Source organism: Palaemon carinicauda, chromosome 12 (assembly GCF_036898095.1).
Source record: "Palaemon carinicauda isolate YSFRI2023 chromosome 12, ASM3689809v2, whole genome shotgun sequence".
Lineage (NCBI taxonomy): Eukaryota > Metazoa > Arthropoda > Malacostraca > Decapoda > Palaemonidae > Palaemon > Palaemon carinicauda.
The window spans coordinates 153,156,192-153,173,860 of record NC_090736.1 but is presented as its reverse complement, the minus strand read 5'-3'; the positions used below and the strand labels follow the sequence as shown (position 1 = coordinate 153,173,860).

General features: G+C 44.7%; 1 protein-coding gene across 1 annotated transcript in view; it reads left to right on the top strand.

Moving 5' to 3' along the window:
- Nucleotides 1-17,669, top strand: part of LOC137651336 (argininosuccinate lyase-like) — a 113,189-nt gene that overhangs the window by 60,186 nt on the left and 35,334 nt on the right. The window contains exon 8 of the mRNA XM_068384626.1: nt 17,382-17,525. Coding sequence (XP_068240727.1) covers nt 17,382-17,525 — 144 coding nt within the window. The remainder of the gene's footprint in view (nt 1-17,381; nt 17,526-17,669) is intronic.

Genomic DNA, 17,669 nt, shown 5'->3' with positions numbered 1-17,669 from the left:
ATGCTGATGAATGAGTTTAGTTTTGTTGACCCTCTTTAGTAGTATGTATTAATTATTATTGTTACTTGCTAAGCTACAACTCTAGTTGAAAAAGCAGGATGCCATAAGCCCGTAGGTTCCAACAGGGAAAATAGTCCACTGAGGAAAGGATATAAGGAAACAGATAGAATAGTGTGCACGAGTACCTTGCATATGTTGAAAAGTAAATAAATTGCTTGGGAGGCCCCCCCCCAAAAAAAAATGTATATAGGATAATAGAACTTCATTATTGGAGACTTGTGGAATGAAAGCAATGAATCCAAGAATGAAAATTTTATGGAGAAGAGGAATTTGCCAGAGGAAGCTAGATAGGAAATTTCAGTGAGGGTATTGAGTAGAATACTGTAATAAACACCTTTATTCTTGTAAAACCATGATGAACCATTATGTAAGGCTTCTTGAGAGGAGTGAACTATGCAGAGCAATATAGAATTGTCATCATCATCAGTGTTGTAAGAGAATTTAACAAGAACAGTCTTATTTCTTTATTTTCTCATGGCTAGCTCAAAGGATTTGTTTTGGATGACCTCGGAGGTAGCAGCAGTAGGGGATTCAGCATTATGAAGCTTTATCTGTGGTGGATAATGGGGGAGGGTGGGCTTTGGCACCCTAGCAGTACCAGCCAAACTGGGTTGAGTCCCTTGTCAGGCTGGGAGGAACGTAAAGAGGAGAGGTCCCCTTTTTTGTTTCATTTGTTTGAAGTTGGCTACCCCCCAAAATTGGGGGAGGTGCCTTGGTATAGTAGATTAAAATTGGCACAGCTAACTGAAAAGACCAAGGGCAATGGATGAAAATTAAACATCCGAAAGCCCTTCAGCTAAACCTGATAAAGACATTTAATAGAAATTTTAGTGATGATTAGTGTGCCTTGAAAGTTGTACTATAAGTAATGCTCTCTTTTACACAGAAAATTATGTATGGTAATGGTACTGAAATGCTACTGGTGTCAGGTTGAAGCTTATAATCCTAACCAACATAAATTTCCATTTAGTGGTTTTTTTAAATATTAAACTTAGCCGGTGAATATATAATAGCTGACGTCTCCGACGGCTCGACAGAATTCAAAACCAGCGCCGACTATCGGCCAGATACCGCATATACATGTAAACAGCTCCAGTTCTTCTCTGTCGGTTTCATCGACAAGTCGATTCCACTCGCTATTATGACCTCGAGTTTTCTACCGAATTGGTGAAGTACTTGGTTTTGGTTTTATTGCTTTCGCCGTGTTGGATTATTCAATACTATCCTCAAAAGAAATGCTTTTGAAAGGAGAGTAAAGTTTGCCCTTGCTCTTTTATCTCTGGTTTTTTCCATAGAGTAAAAATGGCCGACCCTTCCCTTAGTGTACGGAAGTGTGTTTTAGGCTTTTAGCAATTATCTTATCACGTTATAAATTGTTGTTGTTAATTATAGATTTTAAATATTTAACTTAGCCGGTGAATATATAATAGCTGCAACTCTGTTGCTCGACAGACACATACATAAAAACTCGCCAGCGATCGCTATACAGGTTGCGGGTGTGCCCACCAGCGCCAACTGTCGGCCAGATACCACTCTCGATGTAAACAAAACCTCAATTTCTTCTCTGTCGACGTGTCGACAAGACGTACTTTACTCGCTGTTGAACCTGGAGTTTTTCCCATCATATTTGGTGAAGTACTTTAATTTGGTTTGAGCTTTCGCAGTACAGGTGTTTTTCTTCAAATAAATCCTTGAACTCTTTTTTGAATCGGATTAATTGTTGATGACTTAGATCGTTTTTGGAATTTTCCCTTGACTAATTCAAAATGGCTGACCCTTCTCAAGTTCCCAAGTTCAGAAAATGTAATGCTAGGGACTGTCATAGGCGTCTTCCAAAGGCTTCTCTCGACCCTCACACTGTTTGTTCCAATTGTCGGGGTAAAACCTGTCAATTGGAAGATCGGTGTGAGGAATGCGTGGGCCTTTCGGAATTCGATTTTATCGAATTTGATAAATATACACGCAGACTAGAGAGAGATAGGTTAAGGAGAAGTTCTTCTAGGTCGGTAGATTTTTCCTCTCCACATGCCCCTGAACCTATTCCTTCCCCTGTAGTGGTTGTTCCTAACCCCCTCCTAGCACTCAGGAACCGTCGATGGCAGACATGATGCGTGCTATTCATGCCTTGGGGGAGAGAGTTGAGTCTTTAGCAAGTGACCGAAATCAACTCATGGCGGACGTAAAGGAACTCAAGTGCCAAAGTGCCACGAAGGATAGTGTCAAAGTGCCTAGTGTTACGCAAAGTGTTGTGAACAGTGTTGCGCTCGAGGGTTCGTCTGTTCGTGCCTGTCGTCCTCCTAGTCCGGGACCTCTTGCAAGCTCCCAAGCCCAGGGGAGAAGCAATGTCGTACGACTCATGGGTTTGAGAGGCCTTGATCAGCGATCAGACGTTCCCTCTAAGGTATCAGGCGTATCTCTCCAAGATCGCCCCTACCTAAGTAAGACGAGAGAGCCCATTTTTACCTCGTCGTCCGAAGGTGTTTCACGTAAGAAACCTTGGACCAAGGTCTCCAGACCTTTAAAGCGTAAGTCGGTCCCTTCAGGACAAGTCCAACGTCCCGGATGTAGCCACTGGGACAGTTCGGACCCGTTGCCGTCATCGGATGACTGCTCGCCGCCTAAGAGAGGCAAAGTTGTGCCGTCTCATTCGTTAACCCCGTCTGTTACCGCACCTGCTTCCGTAGACCCTAAATGGGTGTTACTGCAAGACATGCAGTCCAAGGTTGCGTCCTTGATGGAGGACTACAACGCTGAGAAGGTTACCGTTGAACCTACGAGCCTTCAGCCATCCAAGCGTTCTGTTGTGCGTCCTGTTGACGTGGATGTAGCTTTCTCGCGTCAACCAGTTGGGGTGGTACCTCCACCGATGCGACCCAGTGTGGGTTTCCAGCCGCACGTTGACGTTAGGCAACGCACTGATGCGTTTGGTGACGTTCAGGACGTTCATCAACCATCAGAGTTGACTTGTTTTGACGCGGTGCGTCAACCTCCGCAACCCGGTATGGTGTTGACTGCACAACCCAGACGGTCTAAACAGTCTCGGGTGGACGCTGTGCGTCCTCGCGTACCTGTTATTGTTGACAGTTCCCAGACTGTTCAGCAGTTCCAGGACACTGCGTCCGGCTCCGTCACGTATGCACCTGTGCGACCGGACTCTGCGAGTCAAACGTTGCCTACTCCGTTGCCGTTTTCTCATCAGTTATCGGATGAGGAACAGTCAGATGAGGACGTTGCTGAACCACAGCATGAGGATCAACCTTCAGAACTAGATGAGCCTAAAGCAGTTCAACCATCCTTGGACTTTAGAAAAGTCATGGCTGTTTTTAAAGAGTTGTTCCCTGACCACTTTATTTCTGTGGCTCCTCGTTCGCCGCCGTCAGAGTTTGTCTTAGGCGTTCCTGCTACCATGCCTGCCTTTACTAAACTCGTTCTCTCTCGCTCATCCAAGAGAGCTTTACGGATGTTAGGCGATTGGTTAGAGACCAAGAGGAGTTTAGGGAAGACAGCATTTGCCTTCCCCCCATCTAAACTCTCATCTAGATCGAGCGTCTGGTATGCCACGGGAGAAGTTCTCGGCTTGGGAGTTCCTGCCTCTGCCCAGGGCGACTTCTCAAGTCTTGTAGACTCTCGCCGCCGCCTTGCCATGAGACGCTCGAAGATTTGTTGGTCACCCTCGGACCTGGACCACCTTCTTAAAGGCATTTTTAGGGCGTTTGAAGTCTTTAACTTCCTGGACTGGTGTCTAGGAGCCCTGAGTAGGAAAATCTCTTCTGCTGATAGGGATGTTTCCTTACTCATTATGTCCTGCATGGACAAGGCCGTCCGTGATGGGTCCAACGAGCTTGCCGCTTCATTCACGTCCGGAGTCCTTAAGAAACGAGAGTCTCTGTGCTCGTTTCTGTCAGCAGGAGTGACGCCATGCCAAAGATCCGAGCTACTCTTTGCGCCCTTGTCTAAGTGCTTGTTTCCTGAAGTCTTGGTTAAGGAAATTGCCTTGTCTTTAGTGCAGAAGGACACCCACGATCTAGTTGCGTCCTCGGCTCGCAAAGCTCCCCCTTTGCCTGCCTTGTCTGCCAGACCTAGGATGGACACTCCTGCGTCCAGGTTTATCCCGCCCTTTCGTGGCAGAGCCTCCAGCAGGGGAGGTGCTCGTGCCGAAGGGAAGAGAGGGAAGAGGAAAGGATCCAAGTCCTCTAAGGGCAGAGTCTGACTGCCCGCAACTTCAGACAGCAGTAGGTGCCAGACTCAAGAACTTCTGGCAAGCCTGGTAGAAGAGAGGCGCAGATCAACAATCTGTGAGGTTGCTCAGAGAGGGGTACAAAATCCCTTTTGTACGCAGACCTCCTCTAGCGACATCCCCCATCGATCTCTCTCCCAGGTACCGAGAGGAAGAAAAGAGACGAGCCCTGAAACTGGAAGTGTCTCTTTTGCTAGAGAAGGGAGCGGTGGTCAAAGTCTCGGACCTTCAATCACCGGGGTTTTACAACCGTCTCTTCCTAGTATCAAAGAAGACAGGAGGTTGGAGACCGGTGCTAGACGTCAGTGCTCTGAATGTCTTTGTCACAAAGACGAAGTTTACCATGGAGACCACAAAGTCAGTCCTAGCAGCGGTCAGAAAGGAAGACTGGATGGTCTCTCTAGACCTAAGGGACGCCTACTTCCACATCCCCATTCACTCAGACTCCCAACCTTTTCTGAGATTCGTCTTCGACGATGTGGTGTACCAGTTTCGGGCCCTGTGCTTTGGCCTAAGCACAGCTCCTATTGTGTTTACGAGGCTTATGAGGAATGTGGCAAAATTCCTCCATTTATCGGACATCCGAGCCTCCCTTTATTTGGACGACTGGCTTCTCAGAGCCTCTTCCAGTCATCGCTGTCTGAAGGATCTCAATTGGACTCTAGATCTGACCAAGGAATTGGGACTCCTAGTCAACTTGGAAAAGTCACAGCTGGTCCCATCCCAAACTATTCTGTATTTAGGGATGGAGATTCACAGTCAAGTTTTTCGGGCTTTTCCGTCGGCCCCCAGAATAGATCAAGCCCTGCTCTCCATCCAAAAGATGCTGAAGAAAGAACGTTGCTCAGTCAGGCTTTGGATGAGTCTGGTAGGAACGCTGTCATCCCTGGAGCAATTTGTATCGCTAGGAAGGCTACACCTCCGACCTCTTCAATTCCACCTGGCTTTTCACTGGAAAAAGGACAAGACGCTAGAGGCGGTCTCGATCCCGATTTCCGAAAAGATCAAGTCTTGTCTGACTTGGTGGAAGGACAATATCAGCCTACGAGAGGGTCTTCCCCTGGCAGTTCAGAAACCCAACCACGTTCTCTTCTCGGACGCATCGGACTTGGGCTGGGGCGCGACGCTGGACGGTCGGGAATGCTCAGGTCTGTGGAACTCGAGTCAGAGGAGCATGCATATCAACAGCAAGGAGCTTTTGGCGGTTCATCTGGCCTTGATAAGCTTCGAGAATCTCCTTCGAGGCAAGGTGGTGGAGGTCAACTCGGACAACACCACGGCCTTGGCGTACATTTCCAAACAGGGAGGTACCCACTCACTGACTCTGTACGAGATCGCAAGGGACCTGCTCATCTGGTCAAAAGATCGAGGCATCTCCCTAGTAACGAGGTTCATCCAGGGCGACTTGAACGTCCTAGCAGATTGTCTCAGTCGGAAAGGTCAGGTAATTCCAACCGAATGGACCCTTCACAAGGATGTGTGCAAGAGACTTTGGGCGACTTGGGGTCAACCCACCATAGATCTCTTTGCAACCTCGCTGACCAAGAGGCTTCTAATCTATTGCTCTCCAGTCCCAGACCCAGCAGCAATACATATAGATGCCTTCCTCCTAGATTGGTCACATCTAGATCTTTACGCATTCCCACCATTCAAGATTGTCAACAAGGTACTGCAGAAATTCGCCTCTCACGAAGGGACAAGGTTGACGTTAGTTGCTCCCCTCTGGCCCGCGAGAGAATGGTTCACCGAGGTACTTCGATGGCTAGTAGACGTTCCCAGAAGTCTTCCTCTAAGAGTAGACCTTCTACGTCAGCCACACGTAAAGAAGGTACACCAAAGCCTCCACGCTCTTCGTCTGACTGCCTTCAGACTATCGAAAGACTCTCGAGAGCTAGAGGCTTTTCGAAGGAGGCAGCCAGTGCGATTGCTAGAGCAAGGAGAGCGTCTACCATTAGAGTCTACCAATCGAAGTGGGAAGTCTTCCGAGACTGGTGCAAGTCAGTTTCCGTATCCTCGACCAGTACCTCTGTAGCCCAAATAGCTGATTTTCTCTTATACCTGAGAAAAGTACGATCCCTTTCAGCTCCTACTATCAAGGGCTACAGAAGCATGTTGGCCTCGGTCTTCCGGCATAGAGGCTTAGATCTTTCCAACAATAAAGATCTGCAAGACCTCCTTAAGTCTTTCGAGACCTCTAAGGAGCGTCGTTTGGCTACACCTGGGTGGAATTTAGACGTGGTCCTAAGATTCCTCATGTCAGACAGGTTTGAGCCTTTACAGTCAGCCTCCCTGAAAGATCTCACTCTTAAGACTCTTTTCCTGGTATGCTTAGCCTCGGCTAAAAGAGTCAGTGAGCTTCATGCCTTCAGCAAGAACATCGGGTTTTCGTCAGAAAAAGCTACTTGTTCTCTGCAGCTTGGTTTCCTAGCCAAAAATGAGCTACCTTCTCGTCCTTGGCCTAAATCTTTCGATATTCCTAGCTTATCGGAGATCGTAGGCAATGAACTAGAAAGAGTCTTATGCCCTGTTAGAGCTCTTAAGTTCTACTTAGCTCGTACTAAACCTTTACGAGGCCAATCTGAAGCGTTATGGTGTTCGGTTAAGAAACCATCCTTGCCTATGTCAAAGAATGCTTTGTCATATTTTATCAGATTGTTAATACGAGAAGCTCATTCACACTTGAGTGAGGAAGACCGATCTTTGCTTAAGGTTAAGACGCACGAGGTTAGAGCTGTAGCAACTTCCGTGGCCTTTAAGCAAAATAGATCTCTGCAAAGTATCATGGACGCAACCTATTGGAGAAGCAAGTCAGTGTTCGCGTCATTTTACTTGAAAGATGTCCAGTCTCTTTACGAGAACTGCTACACACTGGGACCATTCGTAGCAGCGAGTGCAGTAGTGGGTGAGGGCTCAACCACTACAAATCCCTAATTCCATATCCTTTTAATCTGTCTCTTGAAATGTTTTAATGTTGTTTTTATGGGTTGTCCGGAAGGCTAAGAAGCCTTTCGCATCCTGGTTGATTTGGCGGGTGGTCAAAGTCATTTCTTGAGAGCGCCCAGATTAGGGGTTTGATGAGGTCCTGTTGTATGGGTTGCAGCCCTTGATACTTCAGCCCCTGGGGGTCTGTCAGCATCCTAAGAGGATCGCTGGGCTCCGTAAGGAAGACGTACTTACAAGGCAGAGTAATCGTCTAAGTCGACTTCCTTACCAGGTACCTATTTATTTTGGTTTTGTTATATTGATAACTGTCAAAATGAAATAAAAAACTCTTAGCTTATACGATGTAAACATAATTAACTCTGGTCTCTACCCACCTCCTTGGGTGTGAATCAGCTATTATATATTCACCGGCTAAGTTAAATATTTAAAAATGATATTTTAATTATAAAATAAATTTTTGAATATACTTACCCGGTGAATATATAAATTAAACGACCCTCCCTTTCTCCCCAATAGAGACGCAGTGGGATGAGAAGAAATTGAGGTTTTGTTTACATCGAGAGTGGTATCTGGCCGACAGTTGGCGCTGGTGGGCACACCCGCAACCTGTATAGCGATCGCTGGCGAGTTTTTATGTATGTGTCTGTCGAGCAACAGAGTTGCAGCTATTATATATTCACCGGGTAAGTATATTCAAAAATTTATTTTATAATTAAAATATAATTTTTCCTCTATATATTTTATATCTCTCCCGCCTTTATTAGGCCTCTTCGATTAGCTTTCCATTTATACTAAACATCAAGATAAATTTTAATGTTTTGTTTATATGCGGCCTTACCTATTCCTCCCCTAGTCCGAGAGTAGGCGGTCCTGACTTGGAAACCGAAGTTAAACAACGTTGAGCCCATTCAACTTTTATTTTCGTTAAGTTTAAATCATTTGCTCTGTAAGAGTTATTAAATGAATATTTTTTAGTAGATATTTTATGAAAGATTTTCTTTGAATAGTCTTCGTGCTGTTTCAAAGATGAACTAACGTTTGGTTTATTTATGCTACGCAGTTTGCGCTCTATCGTTACGATAGAGAAAGAGAGAATCACGGTTTCACTTTGCAGAAAGAGTAAATCGATTTTGACGTTTTGTTCATTCTTCTTTCAAACTGAAATGTTTTAAATACTAATTTAAAGGAACTTGTTAATTTTCAATTTCTTAGTCCTTTCAGTTTTTTCCTTTGGTCAAATAACCTGTTTATTGACGAAGGGTGAGTGGGCTTTTCTCTTCTGTGTGAAATCAAGAGAGAGAGAGAGAGAGACGGAGAGAGAGAGAGAGAGGAAGAGAGAACGCTCCGATCTTTATTCTCGTCCCAAGCGAGTAACGTTGTTCTCGAGTCAGTTTTTTACTCTTGTCCCAAGTCTCTGTACGGGGAGAAAGGATAAAACGTTTTTAGTTTTTATTCTCGTCCCAAGGCACTGTACGGTGAGAGATTGAAAACGTAGTTTTTAATGAACTAGTGTTTAGTCTCCTCCCCAGTCACTGATCTTTTTAACTTTATATATTTCCGTTTTATTCGATATACAGTGATACCTCGGTAGTCGAACGACTCTATACTCGAACAATTCGGAGTTCGACCAAAATTTTCGAGAAATTTTTGCTGCGGTGCTCGACCAAAAATTCGGTACTCGACCAGCCGAACACGTGACGACCGCATGGGCTTTGTGATGATCGCGCCATCTCGGCCACTCTCGCTTGTTCGGGAAGCATCAGTTCTCTCGAGAGCGTCACTCAGACAACGCGCGATCAGCATTCGTTGTGATTTAGTGATTTTCAGTGCTTTTAATTGCTTTTTTAGCTTTCATAATGAGTCCCAAGAAAGTAATGAGTGTTAAGGGGAAGGAGAAGAGGAAAACAGTGCGAACAACGATCGAGTTGAAGAAGGAAATTATAGCGAAATATGAGAATGGTGTACGAGTGTCCGATTTAGCGGTAGAATACGGAATGGCGAAGTCGACCATTTCTACGTTTTTAAAGCATAAAGAAATGATTAAGAAGGCGAATGTTGCAACGGGAGTTACGGCGGTAACTAAGCAAAGGCCACAAGTGATTGAGGAGATGGAAAAGTTGCTTTTAATATTTATTAAAGAAAAACAGTTGGCCGGGGAAAGTGTTAGTGAAGCGTTCATTTGTGAAAAAGCGTTGCATATCTATGAAGAATTAGTGAAGAAAAGTCCGAGTACCAGTGAAAGTGATTCATTTACATTTAAAGCGAGCAGGGGTTGGTTTGAAAAGTTTCGTAATAGAACAGGTATTCATCGTGTTACTAGGCATGGGGAGGCAGCTAGTTCGGATCAAATTGCAGCCGATAAATACGTGGGGGAATTCGATCGGTACATAAATGAACAAAATTTGATCGCACAACAAGTCTTTAATTGTGATGAGACTGGGTTATTTTGGAAGAAAATGCCAGCCAATACGTACATTACCAAGGACGAGACGAAGATGCCAGGTCACAAGCCAATGAAAGATAGGCTAACATTGTTGCTGTGTGCAAATGCAAGTGGCGATTGCAAGATCAAACCCTTGTTAGTGTACCACTCGGACAACCCCCGGGTGTTCAAACGAAATAATATTTGTAAAAGTGCACTACCAGTTATGTGGCGCTCGAACACTAAATCTTGGGTCACAAGACAATTCTTTACTGAGTGGATAAACGAAGTGTTTGCCCCCCAGGTTAAGGCTTACCTCATTGAAAAGAGCTTGCCAATGAAATGTCTTCTGGTTATGGACAATGCTCCTGCACATCCTCCAGGTCTCGAGGATGACTTGAAAGAAGAATACAGCTTTATCAAAATCAAATTCTTGCCCCCCAATACTACTCCCATACTCCAGCCCATGGACCAACAGGTCATTTCAAACTTCAAAAAACTCTATACCAAGGCCCTTTTCAGAAAGTGTTTTGAAGTGACCAGTGACACGAAGTTGACCCTAAAGGAATTCTGGAAGGAACACTTCAGCATCCTCAACTCTGTTAACATGATTGACCAAGCTTGGCGAGGTGTGACCTATAGGACATTGAACTCTGCCTGGCGTAAGCTGTGGCCATCATGTGTCACAGAGAGGGAGTTTGAAGGTTTCCAACCAGAGGCGGGTCCAAGCACTGCTACCCCTGTAATTTCTGATGACACTGATGTCGTTGAGGAAATTGTTGTCATGGGCAGGAGTTTGGGGCTTGAGGTCGACAAGGATGATATTGATGAGCTTGTAGAAAGCCATTCTACCGAGTTGACTGTGGAGGAATTGTTGCACCTGCAACAACAACAGCAGCAGGATCTGATTGTGGAGCAGGAATCTTCAGAAGAGGATGAGGTAAGGGAGGATGTTCCAAGTTCTCTCATCAATGAAATTTGTTCCAAGTGGGCAGATGTGCAGGCTTTTGCTGAAAAATACCACCCAGAAATTGCAGTAGCAAACCGGGCAGTGCATATGTTTAATGATAGTGTCATGTATCATTTTCGAAGAATACTGCAGAGGAGGAAGAAACAATTAACAATAGACCAGTTTTTCACAAAAGAAAAGAAAGCTGCTACATCAAAGCCTGTTTCTCCTCCAAAGAAGAGACAAAGAAGAGAAGAAACCCCTGAAATAGATCTGCCCACCCTTTCATTGGAGAGAGAAACAACTCCTGAAGGAGAACTACCCCGCCACATCATGGAAGGGGACTCTCCTTCCAAGCAGTAACCTCCCCCTTCCATCCTCTCCACATCCATCCCTGTATGCCATCGAACCGCTGCTCAAAGGTATGTTCACTACAGTACAGAAAATGGTTTAAAATTGTTTTATTTTAGTACAGTAAATGGTTTAAAATTGTTTTATAGGATTTTCTGACCAATTTCATACACATTTAGATAATTATTGTTGTTTAGGTACACGTTTTATTAATATTTTGGGCCTGTTCGAGTGCTTGGGAACGGAATAGAATATATACCATTATTTCTTATGGGGAAAAAAAATTCGGTACTCGAACAAATCGGAGGTCGAACACGGATCTCGAACGGATTATGGTCGAGTACCGAGGTATCACTGTATATGTTTACTGATTTTTGCTTGTATTAATGTGCTTACATTATACGACTTATTTCGAAATTATAACCTTTTGATGTAGGGGAGAATTGCGTGCTTCAGGTAGAAATCAGTTTTATTCATGCCTAATGTGAAATTATTGAAAAATACGATTGCAGTGAAGTAAGTGCAAAAACAGAAAATCGTAGTGATAAAGTGATAATTGCGCAAAGTGTTTTTTAGTGTTGCGACCGAGGGTTCGTCTGTTCGTGCTTGTCGTTCACCTAGTCCAAGACCTCTTTCAGGCTCCCATGCTACCAGGGAGAAGTAATGTCGTAGGACTTATGGGGACGAGAGGCTTTAACCAACGAACAAACGTTCCCTCTATGGTATCGGGCGTGTCTAGCAAGATCGCCCCTACCATAAGACGAGCGAGGCTGTTTTTCTCCTCGTCATCCGAAGGCTTCTCGCAAAAGAAATCTTGGAGCAAAGTTTCTAGACCCTTAAAGCGGAAGTCAGTCCATTCAGGACAGGTCCAGCGTCCTGGCTGTAGCCATGGGGACAGCTCTGACCCTTTGAAGTCGTCGGAAGACGGTTCGCCTATTAAACGCAAGCGTAACACGGGGTCCGAGGGTCGCGGTAAAGGCAATGTTTTGCCAACACAGACGTTACCGTCGTCTCGGCCCGTCCCGACTCCTGTTGATCCTAAATGGGTTGTCCTGCAGGACATGCAGACTAAGCTTGCCTCCCTTATGGAGAAGTATGACGTTGAGCAGGTTCACGATGAACCTTTGCTTTCGAGTCGCCGTTACACTAAACGAGACTCTGGCCGTCAGCCGCCCAAATGAGCATTTACTCGTCCGTTTGACGTTATGAAACGTGATGTCGGTAGTTTGTCACGTCAGTCACGTGACTTGGATCCTTACTCGCTGCAGTCCCGCGTTGACTTTCAGCCGCTGCCGCGGCCTCGTGTTGACGTTCAGCCGCTGCCGTAGTCTCGTGTTGACGTTCAGGACGTTCGCCAACCAGCTCAGTTGCCTTGTTTTGACGTTGAACGTCAAGCACTGCAGTCAAGAGTTGTTTTAACTGCTCTATCTAGGCAGTCAAGGCAGTCTCGACTTGACGTTAAGCGTCCTCCCGCACCTGTTGTTGTTGCTGGTCAGTCCTTTAAGCAGTTACATGACGTAGCGTCCTTGACTGCTACTGATGCTCCTTTGCGTGTGGACTCTGCTTGTCAAGCATTGCCACCACGGCAGGTCTCTCCCTTGCTTGAGACTCGGCAATTGTCGGACGAGGTTCCTTCAGATGAGGAAGTTGCTGATCCCCCTCCTACTGATATTCCCTTGGGGACTCTGTCAGACGGAGAGGAGCATAAAGCTGCTCAGCCCTCTATGGACTTTAAATAAATCATGCTGATTTTTAAGGATCTTTGTCCGGACCATTTTGTAACTGCTGCTCCTCGTTCGCCTAAACGTCAGAGTTTACACTAGGCCTAGCTACTTCGAAGCCGTTGTTTTCTAAGCTAGTGCTCTCTCGCTCTTCTAAGAGAGCTTTACGTTTGCTAGGCGACTGGTTGATCACCAGGAGGAGTTTGGGGGAGACAGCCTTTGCTTTCCCTCCTTTTAAACTGGCTTATAGAGCGAGCGTCTGGTATGACACGGGAGAAGTTCTCGGCTTGGGAGTTCCTGCCTCTGCCCAGATAGACTTCTCAAGCCTCATAGACTCTCCCTGGCGCCTGGCCATGAGACGCTCCAAGATTTTATGGTCGGCTTCAGAGCTAGACCATCTCCTGTTAGGAGTTTTTTTTCGAGCGTTTGAAGTTTTGCTGTACAATTATGTCATGCATAAACAAGGCTATCAGGGATGGCTCCAATGATCTGACAGCCACGTTCTCTGCAGGAACAAGACTATCAGGGATGGCTCCAATGATCTGGCAGCCACGTTCACTGCAGGAGTACGTAAGATGCAAGTGCGCTCAATGTGTTCATTGTCAAGACAAACTTCACGATGAAGTCTACCAAGCTGTCTTGACAGCATTAAGGGAAGGCGACTGGATGGTCTCTCTCGACCTTCAGGATGCATACTTCCACATCCCGATTCATCCAAACTTTCAACTACATCTGAGGTTTGTGGACGGGAAAGTAATGTACCACTGTCGAGCACTGTACTCCGACCTCATTCCGGCTCCTCTTGTTTTTACAAGGCCCTTGCAAAATGTAGCAAGCTTTCTACATTTTTTGAGGATTCAGAGCCTCCCTTTATTTTGACGACTGGCTAATCAGGGCGTTCGTCATTATATCGCTGTCTGGAGAGCCTCTAATGGACATTAGACCTAACCAAAGAGCTAGGTCTCATAGTGAACGTAGAGAAGTCGTAACTTACAGTATCCCATCCCAGACTATTCTTTTTTTGGGAATGGAGATACAGTGTCTGATTTTTCGACCCTTTTCGTCTCCCGCAAGAATGGAACAAGCTCTGTTAAAAGTCCTTCACTTGCAAGAGAAAAACAGTTGCTCTGTAAGAGTTTGAACTAGCCTCGTGGGAACTCTTTCATCGCTGGAGTAGTTTATCTCTCTGGGGAGACTCAACCTATGCCCTTTCCTATTTCACCTAAACATTGGAACAAGGAGAAGGGCTTAGTGAGTATCTTTTTCCCAATCTCCAACTCAGTCTAGACATGTCTGACTTGGTGGGACAGCAACATCAGACTTCGAGAAGGTCTTTCTCTTGCGATCAAGAACCCAAACCATGTGTTGTTTTCAGATGCAGCGGATTTGGGTTAGGGAGCTCCACTGGACAGTCTGGAAGGCTCGGTTCTTTGATCCACGGATCAGAAGGAACTCCTTTTAAGGCAGTAACATCTCTCCTTTGGCGAGATTTGTGCAGAAATGAATGTCTTGGCGGACGGCCTCAGCAGAAGAGGACAAGTCTTCTCCATGGAGTGGACGTTGCATAAGACTGTGTGCGAGAAGCTATGGATGACATGGGGTCTACCCACCATAGATCTTTTTGCTACTCTCTCTGACAAAGAGGCTCTCGACTTACTGCTTTCCAGTTTCAGATCCAGAGGCAGCTCACATAGACGCTTTCCTGCTGGACTGGTCTCACCTGGACGTTTATGCCTTTCCACCTTTCAAGATCCTAGACAAGGTGCTGCTGAAGTTCACCTCTCACGAAGGGACCAGGTTGACATTGGTTGCTCCACTCTGGCCCGCGAGAGAGTGAGTAACAGAGGTACTTCAATGGCTGGTAGACGTTCCAAGGAGTCTACCTTTAAGGATGGATCTCTTACGGCAGCCACGTAAGGAGTCTTCATCAAAGCCTCCCCGCGCTTCGTCTGACTGCCTTCAGACTATTGAAAGACACTCAAGAGCTAGAGGATTTTCGAAGGGGGCAGCCAGAACGATTGCGAGAGCTAGGAGAGCATCTACCATCAAGGTCTATCAGTCGAAGTGGGAAGTCTTTAGAGACTGGTGCAAGTCATCATCCATTTCCTCTTCCAGTACCTCTGTAGCCCAAATTGCAGACTTTCTCCTACATCTGAGAAATGTTCGCTCCCTCTCAGCGCCCACTATTAAGGGCTACAGGAGCATGTTGGCGTCTGTGTTCAGACATAGAGGCTTAGATCTGTCCAATAATCAAGATCTCCAAGATCTCCTTAAGTCCTTCGAGACCTCTAAGGAGCGTCGTATGGCAACTCCTGGATGGAACTTAGACGTGGTCCTAAGGTTCCTAATGTCCGACAGGTTTGAGCCATTACATTCAGCCTCCCTGAAGGATCTCACCCTCAAGACGCTTTTCTTAGTGTGCTTGGCTTCGGCTAAAAGGGTCAGTGAGATCCATGCCTTCAGTAGGAACATCGGCTTTTCTACAGATAAAGCCACATGTTCACTTCAGCTTGGTTTTCTTGGCCAAAAATGAACTGCCTTCTCGTCCTTGGCCTAAGTCATTTGATATACCTTGCCTGTCAGAGATCGTAGGCAACGAGCTTGAAAGAGTGCTGTGTCCAGTTAGAGCTCTGAAGTTTTATTTAGCTCGGACTAAATCCTTACGAGGTGGATCTGAGGCTTTGTGGTGCTCAGTTAAGAAGCCTTCATTGCCTATGTCAAAGAATGCTTTGTCATATTTTATTAGATTTTTAATCCGAGAGGCTCATTCTCACTTGAGTGAAAAAGATCGTTGCTTGCTTAAGGTTAAGACGCACGAAGTAAGAGCTATAGCAACTTCTGTGGCCTTTAAGCAAAACAGATCTCTGCGAAGTATTATGGACGCGACCGTTTGGAGAAGCAAGTCGGTATTCGCGTCATTTTACTTAAAAGATGTCCAGACTCTTTATGAGGACTGCTACACACTGGGTCCATTCGTTGCAGCGAGTGCAGTAGTGGGTAAGGGTTCTACCACTACATTCCCTTAATTCCAATATCCTTTTAATCTTCTCCTGAAATGTTTTTAATTGGGTTGTACGGAAGGCTAAGAAGCCTTTCGCATCCTTTTTGAATTGGCGGGTGGTCAAATGTCATTTCTTGAGAGCGCCCAGATTAAGGGTTTTGATGAGGTCCTGTTGTATGGGTTGTCGCCCTAGATACTTCAGCTCCTGGGAGTCTTTCAGCATCCTAAGAGGATGGCTGGGCTTCGTGAGGAAAGCGGACTAACAAGGCAGAGTAATCGTCAGAGTCAGCTTCCTTACCAGGTACCTATATTTATTTGGGTTTTGTTATGATATAACTGTCAAAAACTCTAAGCATATACGCCGTAAACTGTATTAATACTGGTCTCTACCCACCACCATGGGTGTGAATCAGCTATTATATATTCACCGGCTAAGTTTAATATTTAAAAATGATATTTTGATTATAAAATAAATTTTTGAATATACTTACCCGGTGAATATATAAATTAAAGGCCCCCCCTTCCTCCCCGATAGAGACCCAGCAGGATGAGAAGAACTGGAGCTGTTTACATGTATATGCGGTATCTGGCCGATAGTCGGCGCTGGTGGGCACACCCTCTACCTTCATGGCGATCGCTCGCGAGTTTTTGAATTCTGTCGAGCCGTCGGAGACGTCAGCTATTATATATTCACCGGGTAAGTATATTCAAAAATTTATTTTATAATCAAAATATAATTTTATCTTAAAGGTCCTTAGAGGGTATAACTGCTCATCATATCATTCATTACACACTAATGGTAATATTTGAGCATCTCTATGGCCTCCTCTCTAGGTCTAGCTTATGTTCTTTCTTCATTTTGCATTTTATTCATCCTCTTTTGTATTTCCTTACTTAGTATTCATTACTTCCAAATTTTCAGTTTTCATTAAAGAATAATTCATGTACTTGAAAGAACAAAGAAGGTAAGCCTTTAAAGAATATAATTATAACAAACCAGAAAGTCAGGAAATGCCCAGCCCCCAAATTAGTATCTTCCATTAGTGGGTTAATGCACGAGGTATATTATTGCAGACATTACTTTAGTGTCTCTGCAGCATCCCTTTGTATCTTAGCTTCACCCACTGTTGAATTTTTTACTTTTCCTCTTTCCCTTTCTTGTCTAATCTCTTAGTTTTTGCTCCATTGTGCAACTAAGAGGCATTAGGTCTTGACACTGAATGGCCTTCCCAGACCCAGTTCTTGGCCATTTCACCAACATCCAATTAAATCTTATAAAGTCCCTGCACACAAAGGATAGATGTAAAGGGAGGGACTTATTGTAGATAAATCATCCAGATATTGCATGAAAAAATTTAACTTGAAAATTCTATTATTTCTTAATGTATATGAATAATTTAGTGGGTTATGAAAATTTCCAACAGAGTGAAGTATAAGCCATAATTCATGGTGCTTGTGAGGTATAGAGCTATTTAGACTGATTGGTCTGTAACTTCTTTAGTTAGACATGCAATTATATTTATTTGGACTTGAGTTCTGTATGATACTAGATTTAGCTGCTCATTGAAGGATCCAGTGTTAAAGATAGGAAATATAGCCAGTCCAAGTAACTTTAATAGTCCTTTGCTTATGAATTTTGTGTAATGTTTGACTTTGGGTATTGCTTTATCAAACTAATAATGTGTTTGTGTGGTTAGCTTTGTGGCTTCTTGATGGTTATGAAAGGACTCCCTTCTACCTACAACAAGGACTTACAGGAAGACAAGCTGAAATTGTTCGAGACTGCAAAGGTTCTTGCTGGTGTACTGCAAGTAATGGCTGGCACAGTACAAACTTTAAAGGTACTTTCCATACTTTTCTTGTATATACAAGTATACTCTATTTTAAGATTTCTTATTCTATTTTGAGAGGTACTGTATAGTATAGATTATCTTGTTGAATATTGTATAAGTAACCTGCTCTTTGATAAGTGTTCAACTTATGTT